At 38.3% G+C, this 15,293-nt stretch overlaps 2 protein-coding genes and 1 pseudogene across 3 annotated transcripts; 1 reads left to right on the top strand and 2 right to left on the bottom strand.

Moving 5' to 3' along the window:
• Positions 1 to 3,018: 3,018 nt before the first annotated feature.
• On the bottom strand, positions 3,019 to 7,052 carry LOC141825594 (uncharacterized; annotated as a pseudogene).
• A 1,005-nt stretch (positions 7,053 to 8,057) lies between these two features.
• On the top strand, positions 8,058 to 13,862 carry LOC141824324 (uncharacterized). Of its 2 annotated transcripts, XM_074711587.1 has the most exons (6): positions 8,058 to 8,448; positions 9,222 to 9,722; positions 10,614 to 10,754; positions 11,285 to 11,468; positions 13,036 to 13,214; positions 13,396 to 13,862. In XM_074711587.1, the coding sequence occupies exons 1-3, from the start codon at positions 8,251 to 8,253 to the stop codon at positions 10,659 to 10,661; spliced, it is 747 nt and encodes a 248-aa protein (XP_074567688.1). In that variant the 5' UTR covers positions 8,058 to 8,250; the 3' UTR covers positions 10,662 to 10,754; positions 11,285 to 11,468; positions 13,036 to 13,214; positions 13,396 to 13,862. The 2 variants fall into 2 exon arrangements, with proteins under 2 accessions (XP_074567688.1, XP_074567687.1); XM_074711586.1 differs by lacking the exons at positions 13,036 to 13,214; positions 13,396 to 13,862 and having other exon boundaries at positions 11,285 to 12,415.
• On the bottom strand, positions 12,439 to 15,293 carry LOC141824326 (uncharacterized). Its single transcript, XM_074711588.1, has 9 exons — positions 15,231 to 15,293; positions 14,803 to 14,916; positions 14,613 to 14,729; positions 13,832 to 14,535; positions 13,655 to 13,754; positions 13,429 to 13,488; positions 13,278 to 13,361; positions 13,080 to 13,202; positions 12,439 to 12,954 (listed from the first exon to the last, which is right to left on the bottom strand). The coding sequence occupies exons 1-9, from the start codon at positions 15,291 to 15,293 to the stop codon at positions 12,652 to 12,654; spliced, it is 1,668 nt and encodes a 555-aa protein (XP_074567689.1). The 3' UTR covers positions 12,439 to 12,651.

Here is a 15,293-nt window from a genome sequence, read left to right as displayed (position 1 = left end):
ATAGATTTTTCTATAGTAAAATAATATCAAATAAAATTTAATGGATGTGCCTTGTTTGTCGAATAAAAACAAGAATTCCTCGTTGGTGAGTCTAATTCATATGAACACTAGAAGTCGTCGTCGTCATCATCATGCCATTTTTCATCCCAACCATTTGGGATCAGCTGTAAGAATTTTATTCCTTTATTGAGCTCTTTGTAGTGCCCCCCATGCCTTACCTTCTACTTTAATGGATGCGCCTAGAATACATGAGAAGAAGGAAGTTCATGAAATGGAGCTTCCACTTGATATTTTGTAGTTTAATCTAGAAAAGTGAATCTGAGATTGAGTTTCAAGCATGGGAAAAACTGAATGCTGTCTTGAACTCTTAAACAGAAAAAAGGACTTTGGTCTCTGAGCATGAAAACTTTGTTTTATATTGTATGGAGTCCTTGCGAAGTTACATGATGACACTAATAATGGCATTTTAGAATATTTCTTTGAACAGAATAAGTTTGGAAGGGACAATTTGCCATGAGCATGGCAAAGAAGAGTATTTTAGCAGTGGTGTGAGGCAAAAAGGAGCATGCACTTTCCTTCCTGACCTGAAATTTTGCCAACTAAATAATATAACTTGAACTCTAGAAGTAGAGCAAGAGCACCTTAGAACCAAATCACTATAACAATAGCTATATAATCTTGCATGGAGCTCATTTGAGTGCTAAAATTCATGTCAAATGAAAATTTGTTGAGGCTTATAACTGTTGTCATTCTGCATTTTTAATTTCTTTATTTTTTCAGATGACCCAATAAAATTTTAAGATACTCATTTATTTAGTCCCATTCTCAACCTATTGTTTAACATTGTAATCACATATATGCATTGCATTTCTCTACATAGGTTCTTGTCAGCATTACTATCTTCATTTCAACTAGCTATGTCGTTTCCCATAGCGGACGTATAAGATTTTTGCAGAGTTCTCTATTATTAGCCCAGCACTGTTTTTTTTAATTATTATTTTAGGATTCAAGTTTAAGAACAACTTCACTTGCTTGTATCTGCTGAAAATACTCAGTGCCCTATTTAAAGGCAGATGTCAGCGAAAGCGAGGAAAGGTCACTGGAAGAGGCGAACAGACAGCTGCCCATTATGCTTTCCATCCACTTGAGGATGATGCAATAATCAAACATAGGCTTCTAACTCGAACAACAACCACTAGAGGTGAACCACCGCTGAAGAAGCTGCAGAAAAAGTTTGTCGCCTTTGCACATGAAGTAGAAAAAGATGGAGATAATCTTATGCGGGGAGGAACAGGGTAGTTACAAATAGAAAAAGCGAGGTACGAAGGAGAGCCAGGTGCAAGATACAAAGCGAGGTACCAAGGAGAGCCAGGTCCAAGTGCAAGATAGAAAGCGAGGTACCAAGGAGAGGCAGGTCCAAGCGAGGTACCAAGGAGAGCCAGGTCCAAGATAGAAAGCGATTGAGTGAAGTAGAGGCAGGTCCAAGAAAAGGGAATGCAATTGAGTTATGACAGCTAGCAGGTCCAAGAAAAGGGAATGCGATTGAGTTATGACAGCTAGGGAATGCGATTGAGTTATGACAGCTGTTGAATAATCTTTTCTATTTCATTGGGATTGAGTTATGCAGTACTCCTTGAGCGCTAATCTCTTATTGTTTTCGTGCATTAAGCTTAGGAATACGTTCATTTGCTAATATGATATGATGGACGGTCATAGTTTAGTAAAGATTTTAAGTGGGTTTGCTTCGACTATGCTATGTATGAATAATCTTTTCTATTTCATTGGGATTGAGTTAGGCCAGCTAGGGAATGCGATTGAGTTAGGCCAGCTAGGGAAGTTAGCTTTCGCTACTTGAGAGTCTTTTCCGTACTGCCTATGATCAACTATCCTCATATGAGAGCGAGTCACCAGGAGAGGCAGGTCCAAGAAAGGCAATGCGAGGAGAAGACAAGCTGTCAAGTGATCTGAGAGCGAGTCAGCAGTAGAGGCTGGTCCAAGAAAGGGGGAATGGGAAGACAAGAGAAGAGAAGAGAAGCTGTCAAGTGATATGATAGCGAGGTACGAAGTAGAGGCTGGTCCAAGAAAGGGAATGGGAAGAGAAGAGAAGCTGTCAAGTTAAACCAGTGAAGGTAAGTAAAGTATAGAGGAGCAAATAGGTAAGTAAAGTATAGAGGAGCGAATGAAGTGAGAAGCTTTATGATTCTAGTAATGTAGTGACACACCTTTCAGTAGCTGCGGGTGACCCACCTTTAATGTAGTGACACACCTTTCAGTAGCTGCGGGTGACCCACGTTTTCAGTCATCAACCAGGGAAAGGGCACAGCCAAGGGATCAGACATCATCAACCCGGGAAAGGGCACAGCCAAGGGATCAGACATCGAAATGTTCGCCCGTGAAGGAGAGTGAAGATTATGCTTAGGGGAGCTAACTAGCGGTATAATTAGGCTTGACGGACCTGGTGCAACTTAATTTCAGGCCTCGAAGGCTCAATTAGATATTCATAGCTAGGTACACTCGGAATGAATCCAATTCTAAGAGCCGCTGGAGAATTCAATATCTTATACAGCTACCAATTCAATATCTTATACAGCTACCAATTCAATATCTTATACAGCGCGACATACGTGCCAGGTGTGACATGCTTCTGGCAAGAGAAGAAGGGTGACCAGGGGTTACGAAAGAAGGCTTTGATAGTCATAGCCTACAAGTCAGCGTAGCAGCTAGTAGAAAAGAGTATGTCCACTGGCAACAGCGAGAGACTCCAACGAGTGCAACTGCTTAGGACGACACAACCAAAGGTTAACTGAAGATTACGTCGGGGTAGAAGCGAGAATAGCAGACACACGGACAGAGACAGAGAGCTAGGCCAAGAAGAGATAGGTATAGGTGAGCTAGGCCAAGAAGATGTTAATTATTTTACTCCTCTTGTTGATCTCCTATTTCTCAAATATCAACAGAATTTTTCTTCTTTACATTAAAATAAGATAAAGTTTATATGAACACCATCCATTGAGACAAGTAAACCAGTGTGTATCTTTCAATTGTTGACCAGCACAAAAAGCTTACAACAAAATACTGGTCATCAGACCCTACACTTTGCCTGCAATGAACTGTCCAACAAAATCTGAAGGCAAACTTAGTGTAACAAAAAAGGGGAGCTAAAGAGTAAGCTAGTTCACAAAATTATCGGAAAACTACAGAACAGGCTGCAAATTAAACTTCCATTTGCTCAGAATGGGGATCCAAGTGGAGCAATGAGTCCAAGAGTCTGCATCACTTTAGTTTTTCTTGAACTGACAATATCCAGTGCTGCTTCTGATTCAGAAAACTTTGCCTGCAATGTCGAAAGGAAAAAAAAAACTCAATATGAAGTTGAAAAGTGGAGAAGTTTAAGAACATGGTAAAAGTATAGGGCAAATGTCTAAAACAGGCCCTATCAATGAAGCTATTCCATGTTCTGAAACCCTTGCCGGGGATGATTTTTGCAGTTCAACTGGTCGTCCGGTCCAGTTTAAACATTGCTAGCATTTTGAAATCTGGACTAGTGCTCTGAAAGCTTCTGACTGTTCTTGGATTTTTCAGGTTCAACCAGCCTGCCCAGTTTTCAAAACATTGCTTCTGTATGAAACATACTCAAATCTAGCTTCCCTTGCAGCCATTGTTTCAAACCACTTGAAGAATGACATTCTATATCAAAATTGTGCTAATCTGGATTAATTTTAGCACAATTTTAATACAAGATATTGTTCATAAAACATCCTTTTCTGATAATCAAGTCAAACCACTTGAAGAAGAGTATTTTATATCAAAACTGTGCAAAAATTCACCAATAAACTTAAGCCATCAAGTTTAATTCTGGCACAACTTTGATATACAATATTGTTCATAAAATACAATTTCCTGGCAATTAAGCTAAACCACTCGAAGAATGTTATCTTATATCAAATTTGTGCAAAAATTTCACCACTACACTCTGTATTGCTATCATCTGGATTAATTTTAGCATAAGTTTGATACAAAATATTGCTCATCAAATTGTTTAGATTTAAAATTGTCAATATCATACTTTTGACAATCTGTCCTCATATTAAGTGTACTAGTATTATCTAGATCAATTTTGGCACAATTTTGACATAAAAGATAGTCACCAAATAAATAGCTTGATGGTGAAGAATGTTTTGGTACTACGAATGGAAGGAAGACTTCAAATTGTGACCATATTAGGTATTTGCTCAAAAATATACTCACAGATGTGGGGGTCTCCAGTTTTGGGTCTTTAACATCCTCATGCTTTTGTTTTTGTAAACCATTTTGCTTTGCTACATATATAGGGCTCTCCAATTTTGGGCCTTTAACATCTTCATGCTTTTGTTTTCTTAAACCATTTTGCTTTGTGGTTTTGCCTCCGGTAGCACCAGATTCTATCCTCTTCCTTGCATCTTGCTTTCCAGGTTTAACATGCTTCATCGCTTCATTTTGATGCACTTCTTTACCATCCTCTTGTAAACTCTGTTCTTGAGGTCCACTTTGCTTAGTCCTTTTATGAAGGAGATTCCTACTCACTCCTTTTTCTTTCAAATGTAGTTGTTGCAACTCATGTTTCTCTTCCTTAATTTCGCCATGATTCCTTTTTCTGAGAGTGTATTTCCTCACAATTTCAGGTTTAGTAACATTTATCTCCTAAAACACCATTTTTGACTAGTTTTCCAGATGAAGCTTCATTGAGAAAATTTGGCTGTGCCTGTTCCCAGTCAATCTGCCTCAATTTCTCAGAATCAAGATGGTTCATGTCCTCAACATCAGAAGGTCTTGTTTCCACTTCATCTATCACAATGACATCTCCATACTGACAAGTTCCTAAGTTTAGGTACTTTGAGTGTTCTGCTTTGTTCCTTCCTATTGCGCCTACCTTACCGGCATTCCGCATCGAACGCCTTAAAGGATGTAATTTTATGCTTTTGGCTCCAGAAGCACCATCAGTGTCAGTCTTGCTGATATGTTCATCTTTCTCCTCTAGCTTTGAGTTGTCTCTGTCTGGTGTTTTGCAAAGCATGTATTCAAAAATAGACGAAAGTAGTATAGTATTAAGCCGCATTCATAACTACGAGTTTTATAATATCCTTCTAAGCACACTCAATATCCAAAAGAAAAACAAAAAATAAGATACAGAAAGTATAACATATACTGATACAAGTTGTAGTGATCTTAACTAGGTGATAACTAGATCAATTTGACTCATATAGGGCTTGGGAGAACCACATAGGCCTATCTTGCAGAGGATATTGTCATGTAAATATCTATCCTAATAGGACAAGTTTATAGCACCAAAGCAAGTTCACAGGAAAACAGAAAATGCCATGTTTATCATCCTAACTTAAATGAGACAAAGTGAAAATTTTGATTAACCTCTAAAATGACGACCTGTTTTCTTAGTTTTGCCCCTTGAGGATATCTGAGAAAGTTCCTGCCACATCAGAAAAGAATAATGAACTCATCTCTTTCAAAGATTATTCGAGAAATTAAGGATGCACAAATGACCTCTACCATATCCAATGATCTTGTGAACACTTCCTCTGAAGAAAGATTATCTTGCTTGACAATCTGGAAGTTCATTTTTTTCAGTAAATATGCTAACTAAGCAATCAATCAGCACAACAAGAAAAAAGTCAAATGTCATTGCTGAACTCACTTTGTCAAACGCCATATTGCATTTCAAAGGGTCCACATACAAACTGTGCAAATGAATAAATAATCAATGATACACGAAATCAATGAGATAGCAAGAAAGAACCAGAAACTTACTATTCATAACTTCCATACAAGCGAACGAGGATTTCATCCTTTGATTTCCTTTTGGGTCCGGAACCAACACTTTTTTCATCGACAACCTTTAAAGTAGAAGTGCAATGACAAAAAGAATGTTATGCCTGTGAAGCTACACTCATGCACTTAGGAAACAATAATCAACCAAGAAGATCTAGCTTCTTTGAAATTTCTTCCAGAAGCAAACCTCAGAGGCATGCAACAGGTTACCATTTAGAAAATGTCTTGGCAAAAGGTTATCTTTCAAGTTACCAATTCAACATTTCCTATTTCTGTTTTTATTAAAATATGCATTTTGTCCTGCCATTGCCACTTCATAACCAAACCTAAAACGCGAAAATTGATCTTAAACTACTACATGACTGAATGCAATATTTACAGTGATATGATGGCAAGATAGGTGTTGTGAGGTGTTGAATGGAAAGGCACCACACTTAAGCAATGTGAAAGAACACACGTGTGCACACATACACCAGAGAAAAACACAAAGGTAAGCAATGCCAGATTGTTTTCTTGGTTCCCATAGGTAACTAACCTATAATTGACCCAACAATGAATTAATACCCGAGCTACAAGAAGTCAAACTTTATTCGGCCTGACCAAAAACAAAGGTTTATCAAATTTAAGAACATAGAAGCTGCAATATCTGTAATTAATATAAGGAAATAAATCTTAGGGGTTTCCACATGTTTCAGCAGTGATTCAGGACCTACTAATAAGTAATAACTGGATTAAAACTTCATTTCATATTAAACCTGATATGCAAAAATACCTGAGCAGGCCACCATATCTGGTTCTTGATTTTTGTCCATGCAATATTCCCTGGAACAAATTCATGCTGAATTTGATGATCCCCAGAGGCTACCGGACCATTGCTCATACAACTTTCAGTACTTTTAAAAGCTTTCCCTCTCATTATACCTTCACCCAAGTAGGGGAGGATGAATCTAAGTGCAATTCAAGATGCTAGACAATTTAACTGCATATCCTATCTTTAGATTTTAACCAAAGAGATAAAAAGAACTGATACAAATAGCTAACAACAGACTATTTTTTTCATAAATAGTCTAAGAGGAACATCATGCATGGAAGATTATTGAAGGACAAAATGCCGGTAATCTCACATTCTAAGAGAACTTTATGAAATAAGCAGGCCTTAAGAATTTGCTAAGTCACCTTTTCAGGACCAAGAGACAGATGATAGAGGAGTGCTCAATGCAGAATCATGTGTGCTACTAATGGATTGGCAGACTTAGATCCTGACTTCACAAGACAAAGTACATTATGTTCATAGAGTTTAGGGAAAAACCAGATAAAATGTTAGTGCAAAGAGATCTTTTGATTGTCATGTGATATGGAAAATAGTCTGACAGTGAACAAAAGCGTGAAGATTAACCAATGATTTTCAAAAAGATTCATGAATTTCTGCAGCTTACAGCACAGACTTAGAGAATTTCCACTTGCCATTATCCTTAGAGATCTGTTTTCAGCATCCATATTTAAATCAGTTAGAGGATTACAATATCAATTTAGCCCTAGGAATTGAAATCTAAAGCTGAAGTTTAATCTCTTCGAGTTGCTTTAATGGCTTCCCTTGTTAGATACGAGGGGAAGAAGGAGAAGCGACACAACAGATTTATAAAATTGTGAGCTTTCCTCTCCCTACCTAGTCCCTCCTAACCTTCCATTCAAGTGCTAGTACGAACGATCACAAGCCAAAAAGAAGAGAACAAAGCAAAAAAGAACAGTAGCGACAAACAGCATCAAGAAGAACATTCAGAGAGTGATGATGAACGGCGATACCCTCAATCCGCCACCGGAGGACTGCGTCGAAGTCGTCGCCCTCTCTCTCTCTCTCTCTCTCTGGTGGCTTCGGAGAACGCAGAGAGGAGCGCGCTCTCCCCTCTCTCTCTCTCTCTACACTCTGAGGACTGCAGTGGCGGACGGATTCCCGAAATGGCATGTTTCCCACTACTTCTTCAATCAGCTGTTGATGCTAAAACACGCAACACCATTTTTGCCGCTTATACGTGTCAACCATCGGATCGCATCATCTCGGCCCACGTGCATGGCTTGGCCCAATAACATGCCAGGCCCATCACGGCCATCTAATAATTCAAAAATTAATTAATAAATAATAAAAACATTTATTTTGATGATTTTTAAAATTATATTTAATATTTAAATTCGGTTCAGATCATTCGGGATTTATGAAGAATCCACCGCCGCCTGCTCTTTGTTCCGTCGATCTGCGATCGGAAGCCGAGAAAATTGGAAAGAAGATCGCGATCTTGTTGTCGTTCCACCATTCGTCGAATTGCATAGCTTTGGATTCGTTTTGATCCGAGGTAGAGGGCGGTTTTGAGTTGTTGGATTCGGTTTCTTGTTGTTCGAGGGCAATCATCGCAGCGGCAGCAGTCGCCGAGGATGAGCACGTTTGGAGGGGATAGTTGGGCAAGGGAGGCGCATCACCGGAAGAGAAGAGTCGACGATCTCATGCTCTCCTCCTCCTCCTCGTCCGGTGATGCTGCATCGTCTCCTTCTTTCAAGAAACTCTCCAGCGGCAAATTCGTCTGCCTCGTCTGCCCTCACAATCCCATCCTCGATACCGCTCTCATGCTGTCTGTAAGTTTCTCCAAAACCCCCCTTTTGACGTACCCCAACACAACTCCGATAGCACAATTTGTTTTTGGTTGGATAAAGAAAATCTGATGCTTTATCGATTGATTTGTTGGGATGGAGTTGGTTGTTAGAAGAAGAAGTTGGCAGTATAACCAACTTGTTCTTTATGAAAAGAACCAAACTTTTTTCATATGATTTTGGCAATTAAAGACTGAAAAAATATGCAATTTTCATCTGTCAATGTGTTTAGGAATTGCAAGTATTTTGGTGAATGGAATAATCATGTTAATCTGCTTTGCATCTGAAGCATCAGGGTGTTGTTCAAAATTATCCTGCTGGTTAATGTGGTGTTCAAAATTCAATCTTAATTGCTGTTCTGGTAAGCTTGATTTGAGACAAGAGAAACAGTGCTTTTCTTATTGGTAATTCTCAAAGATGTGTTTTATGTGTTTATTCTTCATCACTCAAAAGTAATTTTAGTGTCTCCCGGATCAAATTTCTTTATCCTTACTAAACCAATAGCCATGTTCCAGCAGTCCTTATCTACTCTGACCAAGGAAGTTCAACAAATATTGTACTTTATGCATTTGTTTGTTGTACTCTTGCGTAGTGCTCAAAGGAAGGATAATATCCACGTAATCAACCCTAAATAGTTGGAACAAATATGGCTTAATTATGATGATGATGCATTTGTTTGTTGTGCTTGAAATTTAGTGGCATGATTGTTTTATTATGTTTTTGACTCTTCATCATAAATGTCTTGGGTGGTGTAACAGATGCATAACAAGGGATCTCGGCACATTGCTGCAGAATCAAAGGCGAGGGGAAGTGAATTATCTAAACGGGATGAATTAAATAAGAGAATAGCTCTATCAGCTGATTCTACTGGCCTGTCAAATTCTGGTGGTTCAAGACAGCAAACCAAAAATGTAATGTTCCCTAACAAGCCGCTGATCCAGAAGACAATGAAGGCGATTTCAGAATCTCAATGCAAAAAAGTGGACAATTCAAATGCTGCGCATTGTTCTAATATAACAGCATCATCTTCTGTTGGTGATTCAAACTATCCTTGCACTGCCGACGGTATCAGTGTGCTACCCAGGAATATTCCTTGTGAGTCTAACGTCTGCGATGAACAAAACTTGCTTACTGGAACGGCGAATAAGATACTTGCTGATTGGAATTCAGAACTATGTGAGCGTCGGGAGAAAGAACTGAAGTTTACTGCCGCTGGTTGGAAGCGTGATTGTCATGGAAAATGGTACAAAGATGAAAATGTGAGTTCCTTCCTGTCTCAGAAATATTTCTGAACAAATCTGGTTTAATTATAACTCTGTACGCTTCTTTGTTGCTTGTGGATTCTCCTGCTTGATAGATGAAGCCGCTTAGCCATGATTAGAAAGAAAAGAGTCGTGTTGGATAAAAACTTTAGAAACTAACAATCTTGTGATAAACAGAACAAAAATTTATGAAATATAAAAGAATTGAACGAGTAGTTAAAATGGATGTACTTGAAATCTCAGTAAGAGTTGAAGATATTTTGGATTCATTAGTCAATAGAATGGAGATATTGATTAAAGATATAATTAATAGAATGAATAAGAAAGTTTATAAGGCTGTGCTGCAACTCATGAAGGTTGTGGATCGAAGTGGTAGGCTATTAGAAAACAACAATGAAAAGGTTAATGCAATAGAGACAAGAATGCTAATATATGTATATTCGTGGAGTTACCAATAAGAATAAGTTAAAATATACTGAATATTTAAAATTCTTTTAGATTGAAAAGTGTGAGGGATAAAAAGGAGAGAAAAAAATCTGTTGATGTAATAAAAATTATTTTAGATAATTTAAATATCACTAATAATATCTTTTATATAGAGTTCAAGGAAGGGATAAGACTTGTAGCTGGCTATGAATAGTTGGGACAAAAACGAGTTTATGATGATAATACGGTGACCTATGATCATGATGGTAAGATGAACATAATTTTGATCCTTACCTGTGTAAGATGATTACAGATCCTTACCTGAGTTCATGACTCATTTGTTCACGGTGGAGTTCCTACTTCTTATCTGAGAGCACAAGCTTGTTTTTTTCTCATATCCAGAACTTTTAAAATAACAATTTCTACCTACTTGGATGAGCTGATAGACATTGTTTTTAACAGGTGGAATTTGACTCTGATGAAGAAGATCCAAACATGGTCCTCAAATGACTTCACTTATCAAGTCATTAAGGATGCAGAAGTACCAGAAATGAATCCCCAAATATCCTTATCACGAGATGATCGTATCAATTGTTGCTCAAGGTTAGTCAAGTTTAATGTCACATTTTTGTTTGTCATATAAGTGGTAAAGTGGTCTACTCATAACTTTCACTGCAAAGTACAATTTTTTTTCTTTTGAAATGAAGGCAATAGTTTATTCCAAGATGCTTGATGATGTTCTAATAAGTAGAGGTGAGAAAAAAAATCAGTTCCAATGAAAATATGGTGTGGCAAAAAACAAACTGACCCCAAAAGTTTGGATTATTTTGGTTTCAGATCTATTTGTGTGTGGGTAAAAAATTATAATGTATTTAGATCTTGATTTGAATATGGATATCTAACTCCAAAAGTCAATTAATCTTGCTTAACGTAAGTTTAATTATATGAGGATGTACTTTATTATAAATTTAAATTTGTATTTATAATGTAAGTGCTATGATGCAATCATTCAGTCCTCTTCCACTTTTTCACAACATTTGTACTAAAAAAATATGTGAATTATTCTTCAAATCTTTATTTTTTCCATCAATTTTTTATTTTTGTGCATCCAAGTTCTCATAAAATTTTTACAGGCGAATCCATCTTCAATTGCTATTTAAAGATACACTAGTGATGCATCATTTGTTGCACAAATAATTTGGCAAACACGGAATGGTAGAGCTTCCACGACAAGAGAGTATATCGACTTGAATGCACAATACAAGAGGAAAGGGGGGAAAATGATACAAAAGATGCTTATAAATGGAGCTCTTCCATGTATGATCCTACGATCTTTTATTCTCTCTTTTTTTTTCATTCAAGTAAACCGACCCTAAATGCCGCTTTGATGTCTTTCCTCAACCACATTTGTAGTTCTAACTAGTACTGTATTTCGCTAGCAGTTTTTTTTTTTTTTTTGTTTGCTTCAAAATATGACCTAAATTGTCTCTATTCTGTCATAGTCTATGGATCAGAGGTGAACATTTGTTCTCCTTTGATTTCTGATAAAAACTGTTCTTTTTTCTTCACCGATCTCATAGAGCACCAAACGACTGATGGTGTGAGCAAGAGATTGGCAGTCTACAGAGTTGCTTCTATTCGGAGCATGTTTGAAGGCCACATTTCCAAATGCAAGTGCACTCGACTTTCTTTTGACAAGCAGACAACAAAATATGAACTTTTGGTCGGCTATCAGTGGTGATGGCATTTCTCGTGGAGGGTAATTGATTGACGTCTTCACCATGTCCTTGCACTCGATACATTTTGCAGCTTGCCGATCAGTAGTGTCAACCAAAAACCTTCTTGATAAACAACATTAGAAGACACTGAATTCCTTGTCTTACTAGCACAAGGTCGACCTTGTTCTACTTCATTTGTAACTTCCTTTATCATGGCGATACTATGCTAGAATACTTCAAGGGGGTATGTAACTCGCTATGGATGCAAAGTTTAGTACACTATGATGTTTTAAGCATATTGATTTCTACCTCACTAGACCCAAGCTGTAGCATTGGGACACCCTATATCACACCTCGCAAAACCTCATTAGCTCACACTGAACATCCGCGAGTCTCGGCCATGGACATTGTCGTAAAGGAACAGGTCATGAAGAGAAAGCTAATCTAGATTTACTTTCCTTAACCAAACAGTCTAATTAAGACTATACCATATGAGCATGCGATACACTTTTGCATCGACTAGAATGAATCGAAAATATTCAACCATGATTGTTACATGTTAAGAAGAATTTCTGTTTTTCAGCATTTAAGCAGTCAATGGAACAGCAACTTTGTTGTTATATACTTCTGATTATATTTTTCAATACGAAATGAACAAAGGAAAGTCAGTGGCGAGGAAACGATAGAAACTGAAAAAGGTAAACACTTCTCTTGTGGTTTTTCTTTCTTACAATGATGTGTACATACAGAGAGTTCCAGCAATTTGATGGACCACTTTATAGCTATGGGGCCAAAAGGTACCTGAATCTGAATTCATAAGGCAGAATCTGTATTGCCTGTCGACTGGCACTTACTCGGCTCGTCTCGAGGCATTCGACTGCTTCGGTCCTCAACTTCCCTGGTAGTTGTAAACATACCCAGTCCATTAATGACCCGAGATCCTTAGCAAAATCAGGCAGGTACCAGTGAAGCAGCTTAGGAATTGCTAACTTATTTGGTTTGGATATGCCAACTGCTGCTTGCAAGTAATCCCTTTTCGCTATCTCTAACTCCTTTTCAACTCGCGCAGCTGTGTACACTCTCACCTACATAAACATGATGGACAATGTAACCCGAATCGGCCGGAGGGCTAAACTTTTCTGAACGAAGTGTTTTAATTCTTGCAGGATTAAGCAATCTATTGTAAGTTGATCATGTTCAGCAAACTTACAGCAGGCGAGGACCGACTTCCGCACGAGAGAGCAAATGTAACTAGTGGTTCTGGCCACTCCAATCCAAAGACACCTCGTATGATTGTGCTCTCAGTTTTTGGTCCTTTCATCGAGACCTTTGCCTACACAAATGAGTGAGTTACTTATCGATTGATTCGCAATCAAGTTCCTGGAAGTTAAAGAATAGAAAGACTTACATCTTTTATGTGATAAGGCAACCTCAATATGAAATGTTCTATTGTCATTGCACTGAGCAAATGACCTCCCACATTTATCACTGCCTGAAATAAAAGCAAAAGTTTATTTCATAAACAGGGAAAAGGTAAAGAAAGGAAGTGAAGATCATACTTTTGGCATCAATGCAACAACCATCTCAGGGCTTGTACCTATTCCTTGCTCCAGAAATGCCTATGGTTAATTCGATAACCAAGAAAGGTTGATCAAGAACTCCCTCTAGCCATAGAATGTCAAGAAAAGAAGAGAAAGATGCTCTTGCAAAGACACATTTGGATCACAGAAGTCATAGCTAACATTGAGCAGATTACTGTTATCAGAAACTCCCTAATCAACTTACATTCATCATGCATGAATTATATATGTTGATCCAGAAAGCAAGCTTCTGCCAGTGTGTAAGTTTCGACATGTCAACTGATTCAAGCTTTCTGAGTAAAGGCCTGAAGTTAAACAGAAAAGTTCTTACATATCTCGTAGAAATTAAACAGTTGAACCAGATGAAGAATCTGATACTCACTTTAGCCTGTGCTTGAAAGTAGTCGATGATGCCATAATAAGCTTTTGACAGTTTGAGCTCACTTCAACTGATCGAAAATCCTTATACGGACCGATTTCTCGCTTGCCAAACCGAGCACATACACCGTAAGGATCTCGGGAGTCCATCTCTATGAAATTCTCATAAGAACCTGAACTTGAAGAAGATGTTTCCATGTCATCTGGAGTACTCTTGGAGGAGACAATTCGCAAGAGAATGTTCATCAGACACTTCAAGATATCCTCAGATAATTTGTTTGGGCTGCTAGATTTGTCCAACCACACTTCATCTGAGGCATCACACATTCTGGCAGGACTAACAACTGAAGTATAATTAGCATATTTACTGAAGTTAGAGACCCATCGATTCTCTTTCCCTTGTTGATTCTCAGAGAAGTCCAAAGAAGCACTCAGTTTCTTGGGCATCCTCTTAACTTTAAGTGACTCAAGTTGCTCAGAATCCAAAGAATATCGTCTCGAATGAGTAGTAGTTTTTGCTGAGACTGAAGATTCACCATTCTGCAATTGTCCATTCAAGCTTCCATCAGATGCATTTCCTTTGATCTTCTTCGAGTTCGAGATGTAGATGGCTTCCTGATACAGCCCTTGTCGAAAATTCACTACCTGTTCTTCGAGTCGAACCACTTCTTCTTCCAACACAGCTACTTCAGCCAGAAGCTCTAGTGTCTTCAGGTAGAGGCAAAGTAAAACAATCATTCTTCTGGAGCAAGTAAAAGGTAACAGAATGAATGGAGAGGAGTTACTTGAGAAGGGAGATATGGAGGGAGTCGAGGAAGAGCACCCAAGGGTCTGGTGAAAGCTCTCTCCAAAGCTCTGTGAACATTCTCTTCCTGTCTGAGCTTCTTCTTCAGCTTATCGACCTGCAAATGCGATGATGTGTGGGGAAGATTCAACAATGAGATCGCAAGTGTGTGATTAAGAACTCTTAATTACATCTTGTTCCAAGGCAATCTTTTTTGCGCTTCTGGATTGGCGTCTGTTGAATCCTTCTTTTGTGCCGATCGACTTGTTCGCCTGAATCTCGATTTTGTTCTCCTTGTTCGTTTCCTTCTCAAAGAAAAAGAAGATTGTTACAATACTTCAGATGGATTCCAGAGGCTCAGACTCGATCGAAATAAAGAAAATGTTACAATTGCAGAAGAATCAAAGATACCCATCTCGAATTCATAGCCGAGACGATTCCGTCGCCCTAAAGGGGCGGACTTTTCGAAGGAAAAGGAAAAGCCCATTTGGAAAGCTGATCTAATTTCCGATTTGGTTTTGGAAGATGAAATCATCGACAAATTGTAGAAAATTTCAAAAATCCCGCCTAGAAATCGCAAATCCGGAGCACATCGATCAATAGGAGCCGACCAACCTACTTTAATTCGCCTCGCGGGGACTTGGACGGCGTGCGACGTCGTCCGGACTCTGCTATTACTCAT

Source organism: Curcuma longa, chromosome 3, assembly GCF_044706935.1.
Source record: "Curcuma longa cultivar G26 ecotype Majalengka, Jawa Barat chromosome 3, ITB_CL_G26_1.1, whole genome shotgun sequence".
NCBI classification, from domain to species: domain Eukaryota; kingdom Viridiplantae; phylum Streptophyta; class Magnoliopsida; order Zingiberales; family Zingiberaceae; genus Curcuma; species Curcuma longa.
The sequence above is the reverse complement of the archived record's forward strand: the minus strand, read 5'-3'. Positions and strand labels throughout refer to the sequence as shown.